A 16,593-nucleotide genomic window follows, 5' to 3' on the forward strand; every position below is an offset into this window, starting at 1 on the left:
CCAATACAACCAGGGCAGGATACTGGTCCGGCCCAGTAGTTGCAGAATGATCCAGAGCATTCATGCATTGGGACCCACTTCGGAGATGCCAAAGCCTAGACATCTCCTTATTGGATGATCCCAATACCAATGGTCCATGGTTATTTCCATGCTCATATTGCTGATCATGCGACCGGGCGGATTGTCAAGATGGGACAGATCAGATGAATGGTCTGGATCACTCTAGCCTCACATGGGTGGGCCATTTGCTAGCAATTTCGTGGAAAGCCATTTGCAGATTAAAAACGACTCAGAGGCTAACTTTTTAGCAGAGTTTGTCTTATTCATTTTATTAACCTGAGGCTGCTCATCTCTCCGCAAAAGCGAGCCGCGATATTGCCTAGCAAATCCCATCTTTTAATGAATTTGATGTCAAATGATTCCATTATCCAAAGAATCGTGAATTGGGCAGTTCATATGAGATGTGATTTTGGTGGACACTGTTTTGATCTCGTCCGTTAACTGGTGCAAAGGAAATATCACCACTTTTCTCTGTTTAGTGCACAGAAAGGCTTTCCAGAGTGGAAAGACCTTTCCACCTTGAAAGGACAAGACCCATTTTTCGGCTTGCCCCCTATTTCATGTTCACTAAATGCTGATGAGTTGATGATGTTCAGCACGTGAGAAAGAACCATCAAAACTTAAAGCCATGGGAGGCCTACAAAAGTGCATCAGGACGGTACAAAAATAAGGCCGCCCACATCAAAATACACAAAAAGATGTCAAAAGGACAATGAACGTAGATTACCTCCTATACTTGGGTGCCACTTGGTTCTTCCCAAGCCACCACTATTAAAAATTTGAAAGGAAGATGAGCATCTCCATTGAAATCAAGATGGCAATAGGTACTTGGAGTATAACTTGCGTAAAAACATATGAGATCTTCGTAACTATTATGCTAAGTAATAAAAGAAACCAACCAATTTATTTAAAGGCTCCATCTTCCAAATCTCAACAACATAATCACAAATTAGGTACTGAACTTACTACTGAATTACTCATAAACCTTACATGTATAAGACTACACATTGCTGTGAAGATCAATAGTCACTATTGCTTCAAAAATAATCTTGAAAGCATTGCTCTTCCTTGAAGTGTAGAGATACAATTGTATACACTTCAATTAGCAGATCTGGATATCGACTTGCAATATAATCGTCAAATCCTTCAGGAACTGGCCCAAGAAGTTCCTAATATAGCAACAATAAGCTGCACTCAGCATTCGGTATGAAACAAAATAAGAGAAAATAAATTTGTTCAAAGCGATAAAAGTATCAATATGATAATCAATTATCACTACAACTTTTTTTTGGGGGAATGACATCTAGGGAATTATGCATAAATCTTTTTAGCATAGTGAGGACATGTTTTGTTCAATCATGGGAGTGGGTTTGTCTTAACTATCACCATAACTTTATCCATATGAAATAAATTCAAACAAATTAATTAATTTAAATAAAGAACCCAGTAGGCACATGAGAAATAAAATAGAAATCATATAATTATTGTGTTTAGAATCAAACCTGGATATTTTGAGGTAGGTCTCCATAATGATGTAACATATTTCTAATAGCTCGCAACAAATCACATGTGGAGCTTCCATTGTAGTTTCTATGAATAAAAATGTCTTTTGTAACTGTAAATCCCAACCTTTTATCCCACATTTTATATACCACCATACTTTCTATTTCCTTAGAAAGAGGACCACCCCTATCTGATTGTACCTTGTCACTAACCTCTTGAAGAAACAACATGCGCTTCTTAGATTTCCAAAGCAGAGGATGGCGCATAACTGTAGTCGCTTTTGGCCTGGGAATGATTTTCATGTGCTTTGTCAAAAGTGTGATCTTATTAACAACAACAATAACAACATAATTAAATACAGAAAGAACATTGAAGATTTGCTTACCTCAATTCTGGGTTAGGGTCTAGCAAACAAGAAATAACATCTACAGCTTCTTTGATGTGTTCTATTAGAAATAGTTTTAAATTGTTGGACGCAATATTGGATTCACGGTAAGAGGAAACACCAAATGGGCGTTCACCCCCTGAAATGCAGAAGAAAAGAACGCAACCCAAGCTGAATAAATCAACTGCATTTGTTTGACGATGACCTCCAGCAATTTCAGGTGCTTTCCAACCTAAAGTTCCATAACGATCTATAAATAATGACAAATATGATGAATTTAAAAGAAAAATCCCAAGATTCTACAATATACTATATGTTAACAACAATAGGATGCTTGTCGAGGTTCAACAACTACCCTTACTCTGAGAATGACTGAAAAATGTCATGACTGTAAGAAGGTGCTTGCTTATACCCATGTCTGAGAGCTTAGCACGTAAAAATCCTTCGTTGGTGTTTATCAATACATTCCGGGGCTTCAAATCTCCGTGTACAATTTCTTTGTCGTGTAAATAGACAAGCCCATTGACGATATCACTACATCACACATAAGCAGCATTATTAAATATGAAAACTTAGGAAAACAAAAATTTTGGAAGATTAATAGCCCTTTGAAATAGCCATTCAGTTTATACTCCAAAGATTTCAGATAAGGAGTGAGAATACAATTGAATACATTAGCCCATGAATGTGTTGAAAAAGGAGATTTAATAAATCTTCCCCTACATTCGACACACACCATCATATGATTAACAGTTAATACTTGTAGATTAAATAAATTTTACCCACACACCATCTGTTTAGGGGATATAATTATCAAAATCCTATGGACAAAAAAGATAAAAAGAGAAAGAAATTTATAAATGAGAGCATGGTGTATACACTCCAAATCAGCTGTGAACATGTAGCAAAGAAGATCAAAAGAGAGAGAACAAAGCCCTTTCATTGATTAGAAAAATAGTGACTATAAGTTTATAACATTAGAATCATCTGTAAATGGGTAATCTCAGAAATACTCAATTTCTTTCTCTCCTCAGAACAATTGGAAAATAGATGAAAGAGAACCGATCAGCCAATAGCTTATTCATGAAAGAGAACCAATCATCCATCAAATTAAACCCATTACAGAGCTCTCCCATAAACTCCTCTTGTCCTAACTTATCTTCCATAAAATCCTCGGAATATACTGATTTCCTGGCCTTTTCATAAAGTTGGGAGAAGCTCTTTAAAGAAAAATCCTGGCTCTGATGCGGACTCGCACCCATTTTTTGAAGAATGACTATGAAGAACGTCTGGTTTCAAGTGCGGAGCGAGCGAAAGAGAAGACAAGGAAAGATTGTAGAGTGTTGTCGAGGAAAAATGAGAACCCAAAATTCCTTGGGTTCGGCAACCATCTTAAAAGTAGTTTCTCCAGAATTTTTTAGGGGAGTAAAGCCATAAAAAATGAAGAAATTAGGAATTTCACTAAACTTGGATCATTTTCATTAATAACAGAGAGTGCTTATATAGAGCACATAAAGAAAAAAACATAGAAGGAGATTTAGATAAGAAAGGAAATAACAAATCCTAATCTAATAGAGTTACCTAATATAGCCCTAAATACTTATCCATCCACCTAATGTAATAAAATCAGATCTCCCAATATCCCATAATCAAATCAAACCCGATCTCGCTCAAATGTATATGGAGGTTTGATTACAATAAATATCCCCTAAAATATAGAAAATTTTGCCAAATTTGATGTACAATTGCAAAAATTTGCACAAGAGAGATAGGAGGTAAAGTCAATGAGATGGACACAAGTTACGTGGTTCGGAGCAAGTTCTACCGTACAAAACATTTTTACCACGTTCTTTCCATTTCCTAAGTTCAGTTTGTTTGTTGAATTTATTAGATTGGGCTGAGTATTACCATCAAAACTTGATTGCACGCAATGTAAAATCTGGTAGTTAAAAATTTATATATTTGTTGCCCGAGTTTGAGGGATCTCTGTACATTAATAGATGAGTGTTTACAAGTGTTTTTTTCCCTTCCTGTTTTTAGTTGTATAAAGCTTCTTTAAAAAAGAATTTACCTTACTTAATGCCATGTTAATGACTTACTATGGAGGGTTAGCACCGGACTAATATTTTATGAAGGGAGTATTATTGACCTACTATGCAGAATCAAGGGTGGTGCTTTTGACGTGCCGCCCCCACGGGACTTGACGGTTGGGCACCATACCCTGCTTCTATCTTTGAATTAGAGGTAAAATCTTAAACCGTCAGGGTTTTCACACCATACATATATGCCCAAAACTCTAGCCTCTCTCTCTCTCTCTCTCTCTCTCTCTCTCTCTCTTTCTCAGAGCCTTTTCTAGCCCTAAAATGCAGATTCGATACTTTTATGACCCTACCTCTCCGCTTGATGTATGTTGTTGATGATGAGGATTGATGCTAATTGCCGAAGAAGACGCAACTTTGTTAATGTACCGCGAAGACGGCTTATAAAAGCAACTGAATCATGGTCGTAATGGGCCAAATATACCCAAGTCTCGATGGGTGAGTAAGAACAGGTCACTATGGACCGATGCTGGAATGGGCAAGAAATGGGTCATAATGGACCAATGCTGGAGTGGGTAAGAAATGGGTCATAATGGACCACTGCCGGAATATGCAAGAATGGGTCACGGTGAGCGAGACAACATGAGTCGGCTCTTACCAATCCTCATGGAAATGAAACTCTTTCACGCACTTAAGGAGGGAATATTCAGGGCACGCACCTCAAATGAGGTACCTCAACCGATATATATCAATAAAAGAAACAAAATTTAAGAGAGAGAAGAAGAAGAAGAAGAAGAAGAAGAGATAAATGAATGATGAGAAGCGGCAATTAGCGGATAACAATGTAATGGCAATTATCAATCACCTTGGAAAAGGGGCAGTGATATTAGGACATGGAAAATGCATTTTTTTAACGAGTGCAAGTATAAAAAAAAAATATAGGGAGAAAATTTTTGTCGAAGAGAATATGATGGGTTGCAATTTCCTACCCCTTTCGCACGGATGAAAATTTTTGGAATAACAAGGGGTGCCAATATAAGATTTTATAGAAAGAATTGTCATTTTCCAAAAGGCTCTTTTCAAGTGGCTATGACAGAAGTATGTCGAGATAGCTTCACCAGAATAGATGGTGGACGTCTTCCTTTGATCTTGAAGAACAAGGGCCAAATAATAAAGAGTACGTCTGCAGCATCCATGTAGCAAATATGGATGTCCATGGAAGCATGCCATTCAAGCAATGATACAGGGGCAGCATCATATCTGACCTCAATATGCCAAAAATTGGAGGTGGGCGATCTTTAGTGCTCTGTTTGGATGCTGGTAGATGTTGAGGGGATTTAGAGAAGAAGTCAAAGGGAAATCAAAAGGAAATCAGTCAACGGGGAGATTGTGAGCAAATCTCCTTGACGTTGTTTGGTTGGGGGTAGGAGATGTGCAGGAGCTTTTTTACCGTATTTTTTAAGATTTTTTTGGGGAATGTTATCAGCACTACTGTTTTTGATGAGGGCACTCCTCACTTTATCAAAAGTACGGTATGGCCCGCACCATAGGATTATCCAAACCGTCCATTTGATGGGCCATAGCCTAAATAGGTTATGCCCCAAAATTATTTCCATAGGTTGATTCTAACCCTCCGATCTATAGAGGGTTAGGATCAACCCTCTAACATTCAGATTGGAGGGTTAGGATCATCCTATGGAAATGATTTTTGGAGCATAACCTATTTAGGCTATGGCCCAGCTAATGGACGGCTTGGATCATCCTATGGTGTGGGCCATACCGTACTTTTAATAAAGTGAGAGTGCCCTCATCAAAAAATAGTAGTGTTGGTAACATTTCCTTTTCTTTTTTTTATAGGAATTTGCTAGCAAACTTCTCCTATGCCACTTCTTGGCATGTGGCCATCCTTGGTGCAAAGATGCGCACATGGGGCAAAGGTTGCTAGCAAAAGCAAAAATAGTAATCATTACAAAAAAAAAGTAAAATAGGAAGTTATAAAGTTTTAAATGAAACATTACGGAGAAATGGTTATAAAGTTTGAAAATTACGAAAAAAATACAAACAAAATGTAATAACATATGACAATTATGGAAAAAACTACAAGCAAAAGTAAAAAGTTATGACAATTACGGTGAAAAAGAATTTCCCTAAGAAATTCTCCCATTTTTCCTTCGATTTTGAGAAATTCGTCCAGCGAATTTCGACGGTTACACGTCACCGACAATCGCCCGACATAACCGGCGGTCAAAATTTCAATTTTTGCTAAATCCCTACCAAACACCCCTCGGGTAATCAGGAGAATTACATTCCCTGCTATTTTAATCAAAAAAAAGTAACCAAACAGAGCATAGGGGATCAAGCAAGAGGGTTACAGAAACAACAAGGACGGAGACAGCGCAGCAAGTGCAACAACAACAGCCACGAAGGGAATATACAAAACACCCTAGGGACGAACCCTAGGGTTAATAGGAGAAACTAGACTCTAATAATACCATTATAAGAGCAAATGAGTCCAAGACTCTCTAATAGCAGTAACTGACGAATAAATGAGTCAAAGACTCTCTAATAAAAGCAATTGAAGGATAAAAGAGTTAAAGACTCTCCAAAAAGAGCGACTGAGGGATACAAGAGTCAAAGACTCTTCAAAAGAGAGCAAATGAGGGATACAAGAGTCGAAGACTCTTCAAAAAGAGCAACTGAGAGACACAAGAGTCAAAGACTCTTCAAAAGAGACGGAAACACGAGTCAAAGACTCCACTGATAACAATATCACACAAACAAATCAGTCAAAGACTCTCTAATAACACCGCAAAGGACAAGTGAGTCAAAGACTCTCTGAAAGAAAAGGAATATGAGTCAAAGACTCCAACAAAACCAACTAAAAGGATAAATGAGTCGAGGACTCTCTAAAAGAAAAAGAAACACGAGTCAGAGACTCCAATAAAACCAACTAAAGGATAAATGAGTCAAAGACTCTCTAGAAAAAAACCAATAAGAGAAAGATTGAGTCAGAACTCTTTAATAACAACACCTGAAAGACAAATAAGTCAAAGACTCTCCTACAACACCACCGAAAAGGCAAATGAGTCGAAGACTCTCCTATAACATCACCTAAAAGGCGAATGAGTCAAAGACTCTCTAATAACACTATCTAAAGGATGAATGAGTCAAAGACTCTCTAATCAAGGGCTGACTCCTATGCGAATGGACTATCGAATAAGGAGAAGCTCACAAGCAAAAGGAATAAGAGACCTTGTGCATATTTGGCAAAGGTAAAACACCCAGCCGGGCCGGACAGCTACCTAGCCCTAGGGTGCAACAAATGTGCAACCCAATACCCATAAGGGTAGGGGTATGAAGTCAAGCCGAGTAGGGTGTTCTTCCAAAACCAAACGAAGCACAAAGAGGAGAACTAGCGAGAGAATGAGACCGGGCGGGTCTCCCAAACACACACAAAGATGGGCTCTAAGCAACCTTATCATTGCCCTTGCAAGGGAGAAGCAAGGCTAAGACAACTAATTGACCAAATTGGTCTCTAATTTACAGAGGTACAAATTGAGGTGCAACCTCAGAGAGGATTCTACAAATGAGGCCAAGCAGGCCTTCTAAAGGCTAATTACTTACAAATCCAAGACAGATGACTCCCTAATAACATCAATAAAGATCAAATGAGTCAAAGACTCCTCCGATAACATCACCGCACAAATGAATGATTCAAAGGCTCTCTAAATAAATCAAGTGCTAAGCAAAGAAGAATTTTCAATAAAAAAATACACAATCTATAGCAATCATAAAATGATAAACAACATTAATTAGTCCAGACCAGCCGCTGGATAGCCTAATAAAGTAAAAGAAAACAATATCAAACACTTCAAAGCCAACCACAAACCCCAATACGGGGATTCCAATGAAATGAGATGATGCCAAAGTAATCATCTGATTTCCTACACGTATAATATTTCTACAAACCGCCTTGAAATCAGACGATATTCGTGTCAAGGACATCGAATAGTACAAATCATCTGATTTCCTTCTTCAATTAAACAAATTATTTAAAATAAAATTAATTAGCCCAGACCAGCCGCTGGGTAGCCTAATGAAATAAAAAAATGATGTTAAACCCTTCAAAGCCAACCACAAACCCCAATACGGGGACTCCAACGAAATCAGATGATGCCAAAGTAATCATCTGATTTCATACACATATAATATTTCTACAAACCGCCTTGAAATCAAACAGTACTCATGTCGATAACATCGAATAGAGTAGTCATCTGATTTCCTTCTTCAATTAAACAATTTATTTAAATTAAAAAATAAGTATGATAAGCTTTGTCAAAGCCGGACTTGAAAACCAGCTGCAACCCAACCTTGGAATCGACATTAGAGGAACAAATGAAAACACTCTTTTTACTAAGAGCAAGGCATGAGTACACTAATTAAAAGGGTCTCAAGATTCTCAATGAATTGATGTAACACTAATATATTAATTGATTTTGAGGCAAAATACCAATTTTCATTGAAGCTTTAAAACTAACATGTCACCTGCAACCCAACAGGCGGAAAACTGTTTCTCTTGGTATGCTTGCATTGAAACCAAATATCACTATAACAGGGACATGTTTATACACATACACACACATCATTCCATCAGATAATTGTTAGAAATAAAATGACTACAAATCATAAGACCCCCTATTAACTTGTAATTATCTGAGGGGAATTTTCACAAGTGATTAATGAATTATTTCAGACTTTCCAAGGAGGATAACCAGATACAATCAAATAAAGTTCTACAAGAAACAAATTCAAATCATAAAGAGACTGTGCTTAATTTAACAAAACTGATTATCATGCATCATTAAAGAGATATGAAACGAGGATAACTCCAACTCGTGAAAAATTAGCACAGATCCTAACATTAATCACAATCACATGGCATAAAGCAAGATAAAGAACAAAATAAACACTAACTTTGAGGAATAATGAGACATAAGGGAATTTCAAGGATTATTACCTTCTTCTCTATTCTCCAACCGTTCAATCTAATGCTTCTTCAATCTAATTCTTCTTCTTCCCCTTTTTTTTTTATTTTTTTATTTTTATTTTTATTAGCTTCAGAATGTGATCTGAATATAGAGTTTTTCCGACTCTCTACACTCGTCACTAGTAAGTATAATGGGGGGGTTGATTTTGGAGAGGTTATTCAAAAATAATCATGGAAAAACATATTCTTTGTTTTCTTTCCGATTGCATGTTTTAATTGGCAATAATAAACTCGGTGGATTTGGAGCTTCTAGTTTATCTACAGTAATGATTGTGCTTTACATAGATATCATAAACTAATGTTCTTGTTTGAAAGTGATTTATGTCTTCATCTTGACAAAGAGGCCATTGTTATTGCTTTCTTCTTAGCTAAAGAAGGATTCCATTAGTTATATTAGTTGTGAACAAGGAAATCTCTGCCAATGGTGTAATCCTGTGTTTTATATTCTTTGTTTTATTTCATTTTTATCATTCAACAAAAAAATCAAAATTATGCAACTCTCAGTAAGACCTACGAGGACACTCCGATGGACGGTCTGATTTGAAATGTGACGCGGGACGTAGAATCCAAAGAACAATCTCAATCCAATTCAACCGATAAGGAATCTAAATGGATCTTGACTAGGACATAGGTGGATCCGATCCGAAGTGAATCTAAATGGATCTTGAATAGGACATAGGTGGATCCGATCTGAAGTGGATCCGTTGACACCCCTACCCATGGGGCTTTTTACTTTCCTGTAATGATTTCTTATTTTTTTTTAATAAAAACGAAGGAAATGAGGTTCTTTAATTGATTTTTCGGCTACATTTTATGGAGCGAACGCTTCTCAGTCCAGGGAATTGAATTCAAAAGAAGGATATTTCGGGTTCGATATATTCATGTCCCCCCCTCTCTTCCTTCTCTCCTCCCCACCCTCTATCCATATTTTCACAACCCAGCTCTCCGATTTCCACCATTTCCCTTCTAATAGTGTTTTTTCTGATCTCTTCAAATCACTCTCCCAAAGACCCAAACAATATCCTATGTTGTTGCACTCACGGCTAACTCCTCTATGGGAGTTGCAGATACAGAGTGATGTCGATTCGATCTCATCAAGGCTTTATCAGCATCTCCTAGAAAACAGCAGAACCTCATCAAGAGCGTGTGCACCGGGAAATGGCAGATCAGGATTTCAGAATGAAAGAATTCTACCTTGAATTTGACACAATCTGCTTCAGATCATTGAATACCAAAGTGGGTTTACGAAGGAGAATGGCATTTGTGGTGAACTACGATAAGATGGCAGCTGAATCACGTTATAAAGGGCGTGGTCTCGCGTAGTCTTGGGATGGTATAAAGGTGAGAGGGTCTTTGTGGTGGCTGATTTTAGATGATTTTAGAGGGTCTTTTGCAAACTTTGGGAAGGAGGATTAGACAAGGATTTAGGCTGAGATTGAAGATGGTCTTTGGGCTGGGAAATTAAGGGGTTTCAGATGCAATAGGATGAACAACAAGCAGACGTCAAAGGCTGGGTCACTGGGTCAAAACAGAGAGGGAAAAAAGAATGGAAGGGACTGGGTTATTGCTGAACTTTGGGAAGGTGAGGCTCAAGGTAAAAGAAGACGAGCAGTAGATGGCTCATTTTGTGCTACTCTTCAAAGGCAACAATGGCAACAATTTTAATTGGCAAACTGAATTTTATTTCCAATATAAGATGATGAGAAACTTAAATTTGTCCATGTACTCATGTCAAGACATGGTGGAACCTAAACATGATGGACTTCTAGTGGGGACACGTGACTGGCATTTGGGATATAGGTTTCTTAATTGTAAAGTCCAGAGATGAGGGAATATGGGCAACTGTGCACATGCGAGTGTGTCTGGTATGTGTACATATTAGGGGCAAGTAATAGGGTGTGGTAAATGAGTCAAATCAGCATTAGATGGCTCAAGGAGAGGAGTTTTCTCCTCCATTAGAGGTGAATGAAGCTTCTTTGTGTAAGAGTTTCTTTCCTCTATTTTTACTTTCTTGTAATATGTTCCTTACCAAAGATCATTATAAGGTTTGTTTCAGCTTTAGCCTGAATATCAATCTCTGTTTCATGTTGTTTTGTTCTTACTTAGATCCAATTCTTGACATTATTATGTTCGTCATATGGTAAATTTTGTCCAAGATTGAATCCTTCTTTTGCCTCCACCCTGGTGAACAACATTTCGGTTAAGATCTATGCATTAGATCTAGCCTAGAAGTTGTGTCTCTTCTAGGTGTTGAATGATGTTAAAAGCCTAGCTTAAGATCTGGATCTGATCCTTCAAGGTGTCTGCCATATTTCCAGTTCTCCAAAGGACAAATCTCATGTTTAATTCCAAGATTCTTCTATAATCAATTAACCCGTTATTGTTTTTTTTTTTTTGCTCTCTTCCTAGCTCAATTTCTTACGATCTAGTCTATGATCTTCAACTAAGAGTTCTTAATCCTATATTTTAAATTCTTTTGAAACTCTCTGCTTTACGTTGTGAAAGATCACAACACCTCACTGCTTACTGTTGCACTTCACCTCACTGGTTTCTCAACATCTTTCTTCCTCCTTGATTCCAATCCGCATCATCTGGTATCAGAGCACAGCTTGCAAAAAAGATTCTTATCTTTTGCAGATCCTAGAGCTGGAGTACTCTGGATTTATAGAGCACTAATAGATCTGATCTACTTCTTATGGTTTGCACACTTCGAAAACCTTGATCTCCTAGTTGATATTGAGACCAAGGGCAACAAGGTTCACGGGAGTAGAAAACAACGCATTGCCAATTGCTCCGATTCATTTTTGGCAGATGCAATCCACAAAATACTCCGATTCCTCCATTTTTTTTGTGATCTTCATTGGTCAGAGTTCAATTATTCCTCGCCTACAATTTTTTTTTTGTAATCTTGCAGTTTCCTTTCCTCAACTTTAACTCTCTGTCGAATCATCACGTTCATGTTTCAGTACTACAGAGAGAGAGAGAGAGAGAGAGAGAGAGAGAAAGAGTATCGTTTTTGCTCTGTTCTTTTAATCACTATTGCTAGTGTGTTCTAGCAAATCTAATTCCGATCTTGTACATCATCTGCCTTAGAGAATCAAAAGCTTTTTCCAGCGTGTCTCTCTCTCTCTCTCTCTCTCTCTCTCTCTCTCTTTTTGAGGTTACAAATCAACTAGATCCAATAGATCTCAGGAAGAATAGTAGAATTTTTGCTCGTTCTTGATGGATCCAGATTTCACTCCTTGAAGGAAGCCTCGGTGGTCACAGGTTAGAGCAACTAAAACTGCAAAGCAGAGGTAAGGCTGTGTACATCTAGCCCTCCCCAGGCCCGAGCCTTGTGCATTGGGTCGCCCTTTTATGTTATTCAAGAGATATTTACGAAAGTCGTAGTACATCTATATAAGCCGGGCCGGTTTTTGGGTTTTTTTTTCTCTAAACCCGACCCTACCCAAGATTTGAGCCGAGTTTTTCAAACTAAAACCCGACCCAACCAGAGACCCATGATTCCTAAACCCGACCCATGTTATTTTCGGTTCGGGTCGATGCACCGACCCAAGTTGCACCCCTAATTTAACCTGGCGAAAGAATGAAAAACGTCTGCAAGTGATTTTATTTCCAATAGTTTGAAAAAAGAAATCCTAATTAAACTTAAATTACTTAATTTCCTACTTTAACTCAAACTACTATCCTAATCCCACTAAAAAAAATGAAAAACGTCCAACTCTGTCATAGAATGAAACACGTCTTTACCCATTTCAAGTGATTTGTCACTAGACCTATGTTGGTGTGAATCATTATCGTACAATATCACTTATGACACCACTTTTCATGGATATGCATCACATGATGAGAAATTATGATTAATAGTGATCCTTGTGTGCCTCAACCTGTTGAACGATTGCTCATTAGTATGCTTCAACATGCAACTGCACTAATTTAGATGAAGGTTTTATTGTTAACCTATGGAGGTTTGGTTTAGTAGACTACGAGATTGATAGTAAACTCTAATCATAGTGAGACATCTATTATTAATAAATTAGGCTTGTTATGTTCGTCTCATAACTTAGTAATATTAGTCTAGAGTCAATTTGTTTAACAAAATAATGTGATCATGTTCTAATAAATATTGAAAAATAATTCTTACAATTAAGTTAAAGAATGCGATTTTAATACTAGAAGCGCTCCAAAGAATATGAATTGATTCTGATAATTAAAGAATGCACATAAAATTTACTGACCTCATTAGATCAATCAATAGAGATGTAGGGCGGCCAATTGGAGTCCATAATTTCATATCTTCAGAAATTTTCTCTTTTAAAATCTTCAACTCAACCTCACTTGTAGAGTGCATCGTACTCTCGGAGCAGTACAAAATGAAAGAGTATAGTGTGAAATCGCAGCGTTGCAGTATAAGATAATAAAAATCTTTGGTCTCATGCACTCCATAGAACCCAATAACGTTTTTGTTTTCATGTGCAACCCTAAGAATTTCAAGCTCTCTAAAATTCACCTTATGATGGGACTTAAGGAGGCGTTTTGCAGCAATATTGTAGCCCTCATAAGTACCTTAAAAAACAATTGAACCTTTAGATAATGAACATTCAAAAAAATTCAATAGTTATAATGACAAAACCTGAATGATCATTTCAACATAAAGATTAAACTTTGCTCACAATTCCTTTGGTATTTGAAAATCTTAGCTAATGTATCATGAGCCCAATAAAACCAAAGTAAAGCACACCTGAATATACACATACTGAAATGAAACATGGCCAAAAGATCCATGTATCTAAACCTAAACGAGAAAACACCTTGAATAAAACAGGGTAAAAAAAATTAAATGTGTAAAGGTTTTTGACAGAAATATTCCTTGCATTTAACACTATAAGCGGAGTTAAGGTACATAAATTGCTAAACTATAAAAATTATGACCGTTGTAGCCCACAAGTTACAAAGACACAAAGCATGCCGTTAGGATATGAGGACTCTAACAACAGATCCCTAAAAGCGAATGTAAGGCTGAAATTAAAGCTAAATAAAGTGCCCAGACCCTGTGTCTTTCTGAACATGCACTTGTGAGAGTAATATATGCAAAGCTGAGTCAAATGAAAGACCTTGTCATTATGTCCTTTTACCAAGTCATAAACACAGGCAAGATCAAGACTAAAAACTACATCTCACTATTTCTAAAACAAATCCATAGCTGCAACTGCTAATGAATTTTAAACCTATCCTATCCTTTAAATCCTCATTTAAAGTCTTCAAAAATCACAAAAATTCAATCTGAATTCCATCATTATGCCATCCATACATGACTTGAGCTATCAGGACAACTCACTCGTTAACTCTTGCACCCAACTCAACAAATAATTTCGAAAACATGGTCTATCAATGCGAACTCTAACATGTTTTTAAAACAAAAGAGAGTCCCTATGCCACACCAAAACTATTCTGAACTCATCCTTACCATGATAGAGAAAACCTCACAACCATACCAGTGTTCCTAAGTAAACTGGAATTCAAAGATATAGAGCAGGCTATTTTGATGTTAATTAAGGCTACACGCACCTCACATATGTATGGATCCTAACTATATAGGTCTGGATGAAGGCTAACACGTATGACCTGTTAGTGAACTACAAGAATGTTTCACTCATAATTTTCGTAAGTCAGTCAATAGAAAATGCACAAATAACAGAGAAAATATTTAGATATGAAGAAAAAGTAAAAATGACAGTAAATTAACATGCTATTTTCAAAAATGAAATGATCTTATAGATTCTCAAAGATAAATTCTCCACAATTAAATTTAACATCACACTGAAACCTAACAATTAAATTTACCTTCATAAACAGCTGAACCTCTGCTCCCCAAACCAATTTCGTTATCCGAAATACGAAGCTTCTCCAAAATAATTCCACTACCTCCCTCTCCGACATCCTTGGATACCCTCTTCCGCATGGGACAGTCAGTGAGAGGGCACATTTCAAAAGACATGGAGGAAGACTCACAAAGAGTATGAGGTGGTGGAGGAGGAGGAGAAGATGGTGGTTCGGTTGGTGGTGTCGAAGGTGGTGGTTGGAAAGGGGCCAGCTGTGTGTTTTTTCTCTGCCCTCCGTGTTTTCCGTGTTTTCCTCGAACAACATTCTTCATTTTCTCTCAATGGTTTTGCAAAAACACCCGTTCTCTCTCTCGATCTCCCTGTGTTAATTAAGATTTACTGAACAGAGCAAGCACAAAGAGTAATGAGCTAGTTTTCTAAATAATAAAGGAAACGTTACAAAACCATTAATCTACTTTCCCAAATAATAAAGGAAATGTTACAAACGGATCATTCCTAATAAAGAAGTAAATATTCTAATTGGCAATAGTTGCTATTTAGGTTGCACATAAAAGTATAAACCACGTGATTGCTAAGATACGGTTGAGCTCCCCCAAAATTAACCAACAGAAAAACCAACAAACCATGTTTGAACATAATATGAAATGGGTAAGGAAATTGGACTTTACAAATGGTTCATGGTGCAGGAAAAAAACAATCTATTTGCAGGTTTAGCCTCTCTATTTTGGAGTGCATGGAAAATATTCATAATGTGTCTTATAAGCTGTATTCTTCTAAATCAATCCTGCCATTAATAAATATGAGCGAGACTATATAGAGATGTCAAGGGCTTGCCCATGCCCTATTCTCTGCTAACATGCCAGCAGCTAGGAATGCCCTGGGTCCGTGAGAGGCATCTGTTATTGAATCCTCTATTTATCGATGTTTTATCTTGAAAGGTTGCTTGTGTGCTTTAGGCGTATGCTAATGATTGATATCCCCCCTTGGAGTTCTGAAACCCAAGTGACCCATAAAGTTTACTTCTTGAATGGTAGGAAATGGAAGGAAACAATAGTAAACCTTGCAATTGGAGTTGAGGGCAAATTACATTGCATTTGGACACATTTTTTTTAGCCCAAATGTGGAGTTTTTGATTTTGGGTAGTTGCAGCAAAATCTTATGAATGTTATCTATTTCAACATGTATTTTTCACTTTTATGTAGTAAAATACCTCAGTCGCACGTGCAACGCCCGTGCACTTTTACTAGTTTGTTTTAATATGTGAGCCACCATAGGATGATCCAAACCATCCATTCGATGGCCCACACCGTAAATAGGTTTCTCTTTAGATTGAAGGGCTAGGATCATCCTTTGGAGATGATATTTTGGGGTGCAACCTATTTACGTTGTGGGCCATCAAATGGATGGTTTGGATCATCCTATGGTTCAAGTCGTACAGTGACATTAAGGCCCAATTGTAGGCCTCACTTATATTTTTCAAAATGAAGTGTACGGTCTACACAATAGGATGATCCAAGCCGTCCATTTGATGGGCCACAACGTAAATAGGTTGTGCCCCCAAAATCATTTCCACAGGATGATCACAGCCCTCCGATCTATAATATTTTGGGGTACAACGTATTTAAGTTGTGGGCCATCGGATGGATGGTTTGGATCATCCTATGGTGGGGCCTACCTTGCTTGATGTAGTGTTGTACAACTGTAGAGTAGATGGGG

The 16,593-nt window shown here is 37.4% G+C and overlaps 1 protein-coding gene across 6 annotated transcripts in view; it reads right to left on the reverse strand.

Annotated features, from left to right (window-relative positions):
* Positions 1-945: 945 nt before the first annotated feature.
* The window catches only part of LOC143864482 (serine/threonine-protein kinase/endoribonuclease IRE1a-like), a 35,608-nt gene continuing 19,960 nt past the window's right edge, over positions 946-16,593 (reverse strand). Inside the window, exons 2-7 of one of the 6 annotated variants that reach the window (XM_077375410.1) lie at positions 14,879-15,236; positions 13,273-13,600; positions 2,304-2,482; positions 1,949-2,180; positions 1,563-1,848; positions 946-1,229 (exon numbers count right to left, since the gene is read on the reverse strand). In XM_077375410.1, coding sequence (XP_077231525.1) covers positions 1,098-1,229; positions 1,563-1,848; positions 1,949-2,180; positions 2,304-2,482; positions 13,273-13,600; positions 14,879-15,188 — 1,467 coding nt within the window. In that variant the 5' untranslated portion in view covers positions 15,189-15,236 and the 3' untranslated portion in view covers positions 946-1,097. Of the gene's footprint in view, positions 1,230-1,562; positions 1,849-1,948; positions 2,181-2,303; positions 2,483-13,272; positions 13,601-14,878; positions 15,256-16,593 lie in introns of all 6 variants that reach the window. The other 5 variants (XM_077375412.1, XM_077375411.1, XM_077375414.1 and 2 more) reach the window with 5 other exon arrangements.

Source organism: Tasmannia lanceolata, unplaced genomic scaffold (genome assembly GCF_043159265.1).
Source record: "Tasmannia lanceolata isolate RefF3 unplaced genomic scaffold, GAP_Taslan_0.1 ptg000048l, whole genome shotgun sequence".
NCBI classification, from domain to species: Eukaryota; Viridiplantae; Streptophyta; class Magnoliopsida; order Canellales; family Winteraceae; genus Tasmannia; species Tasmannia lanceolata.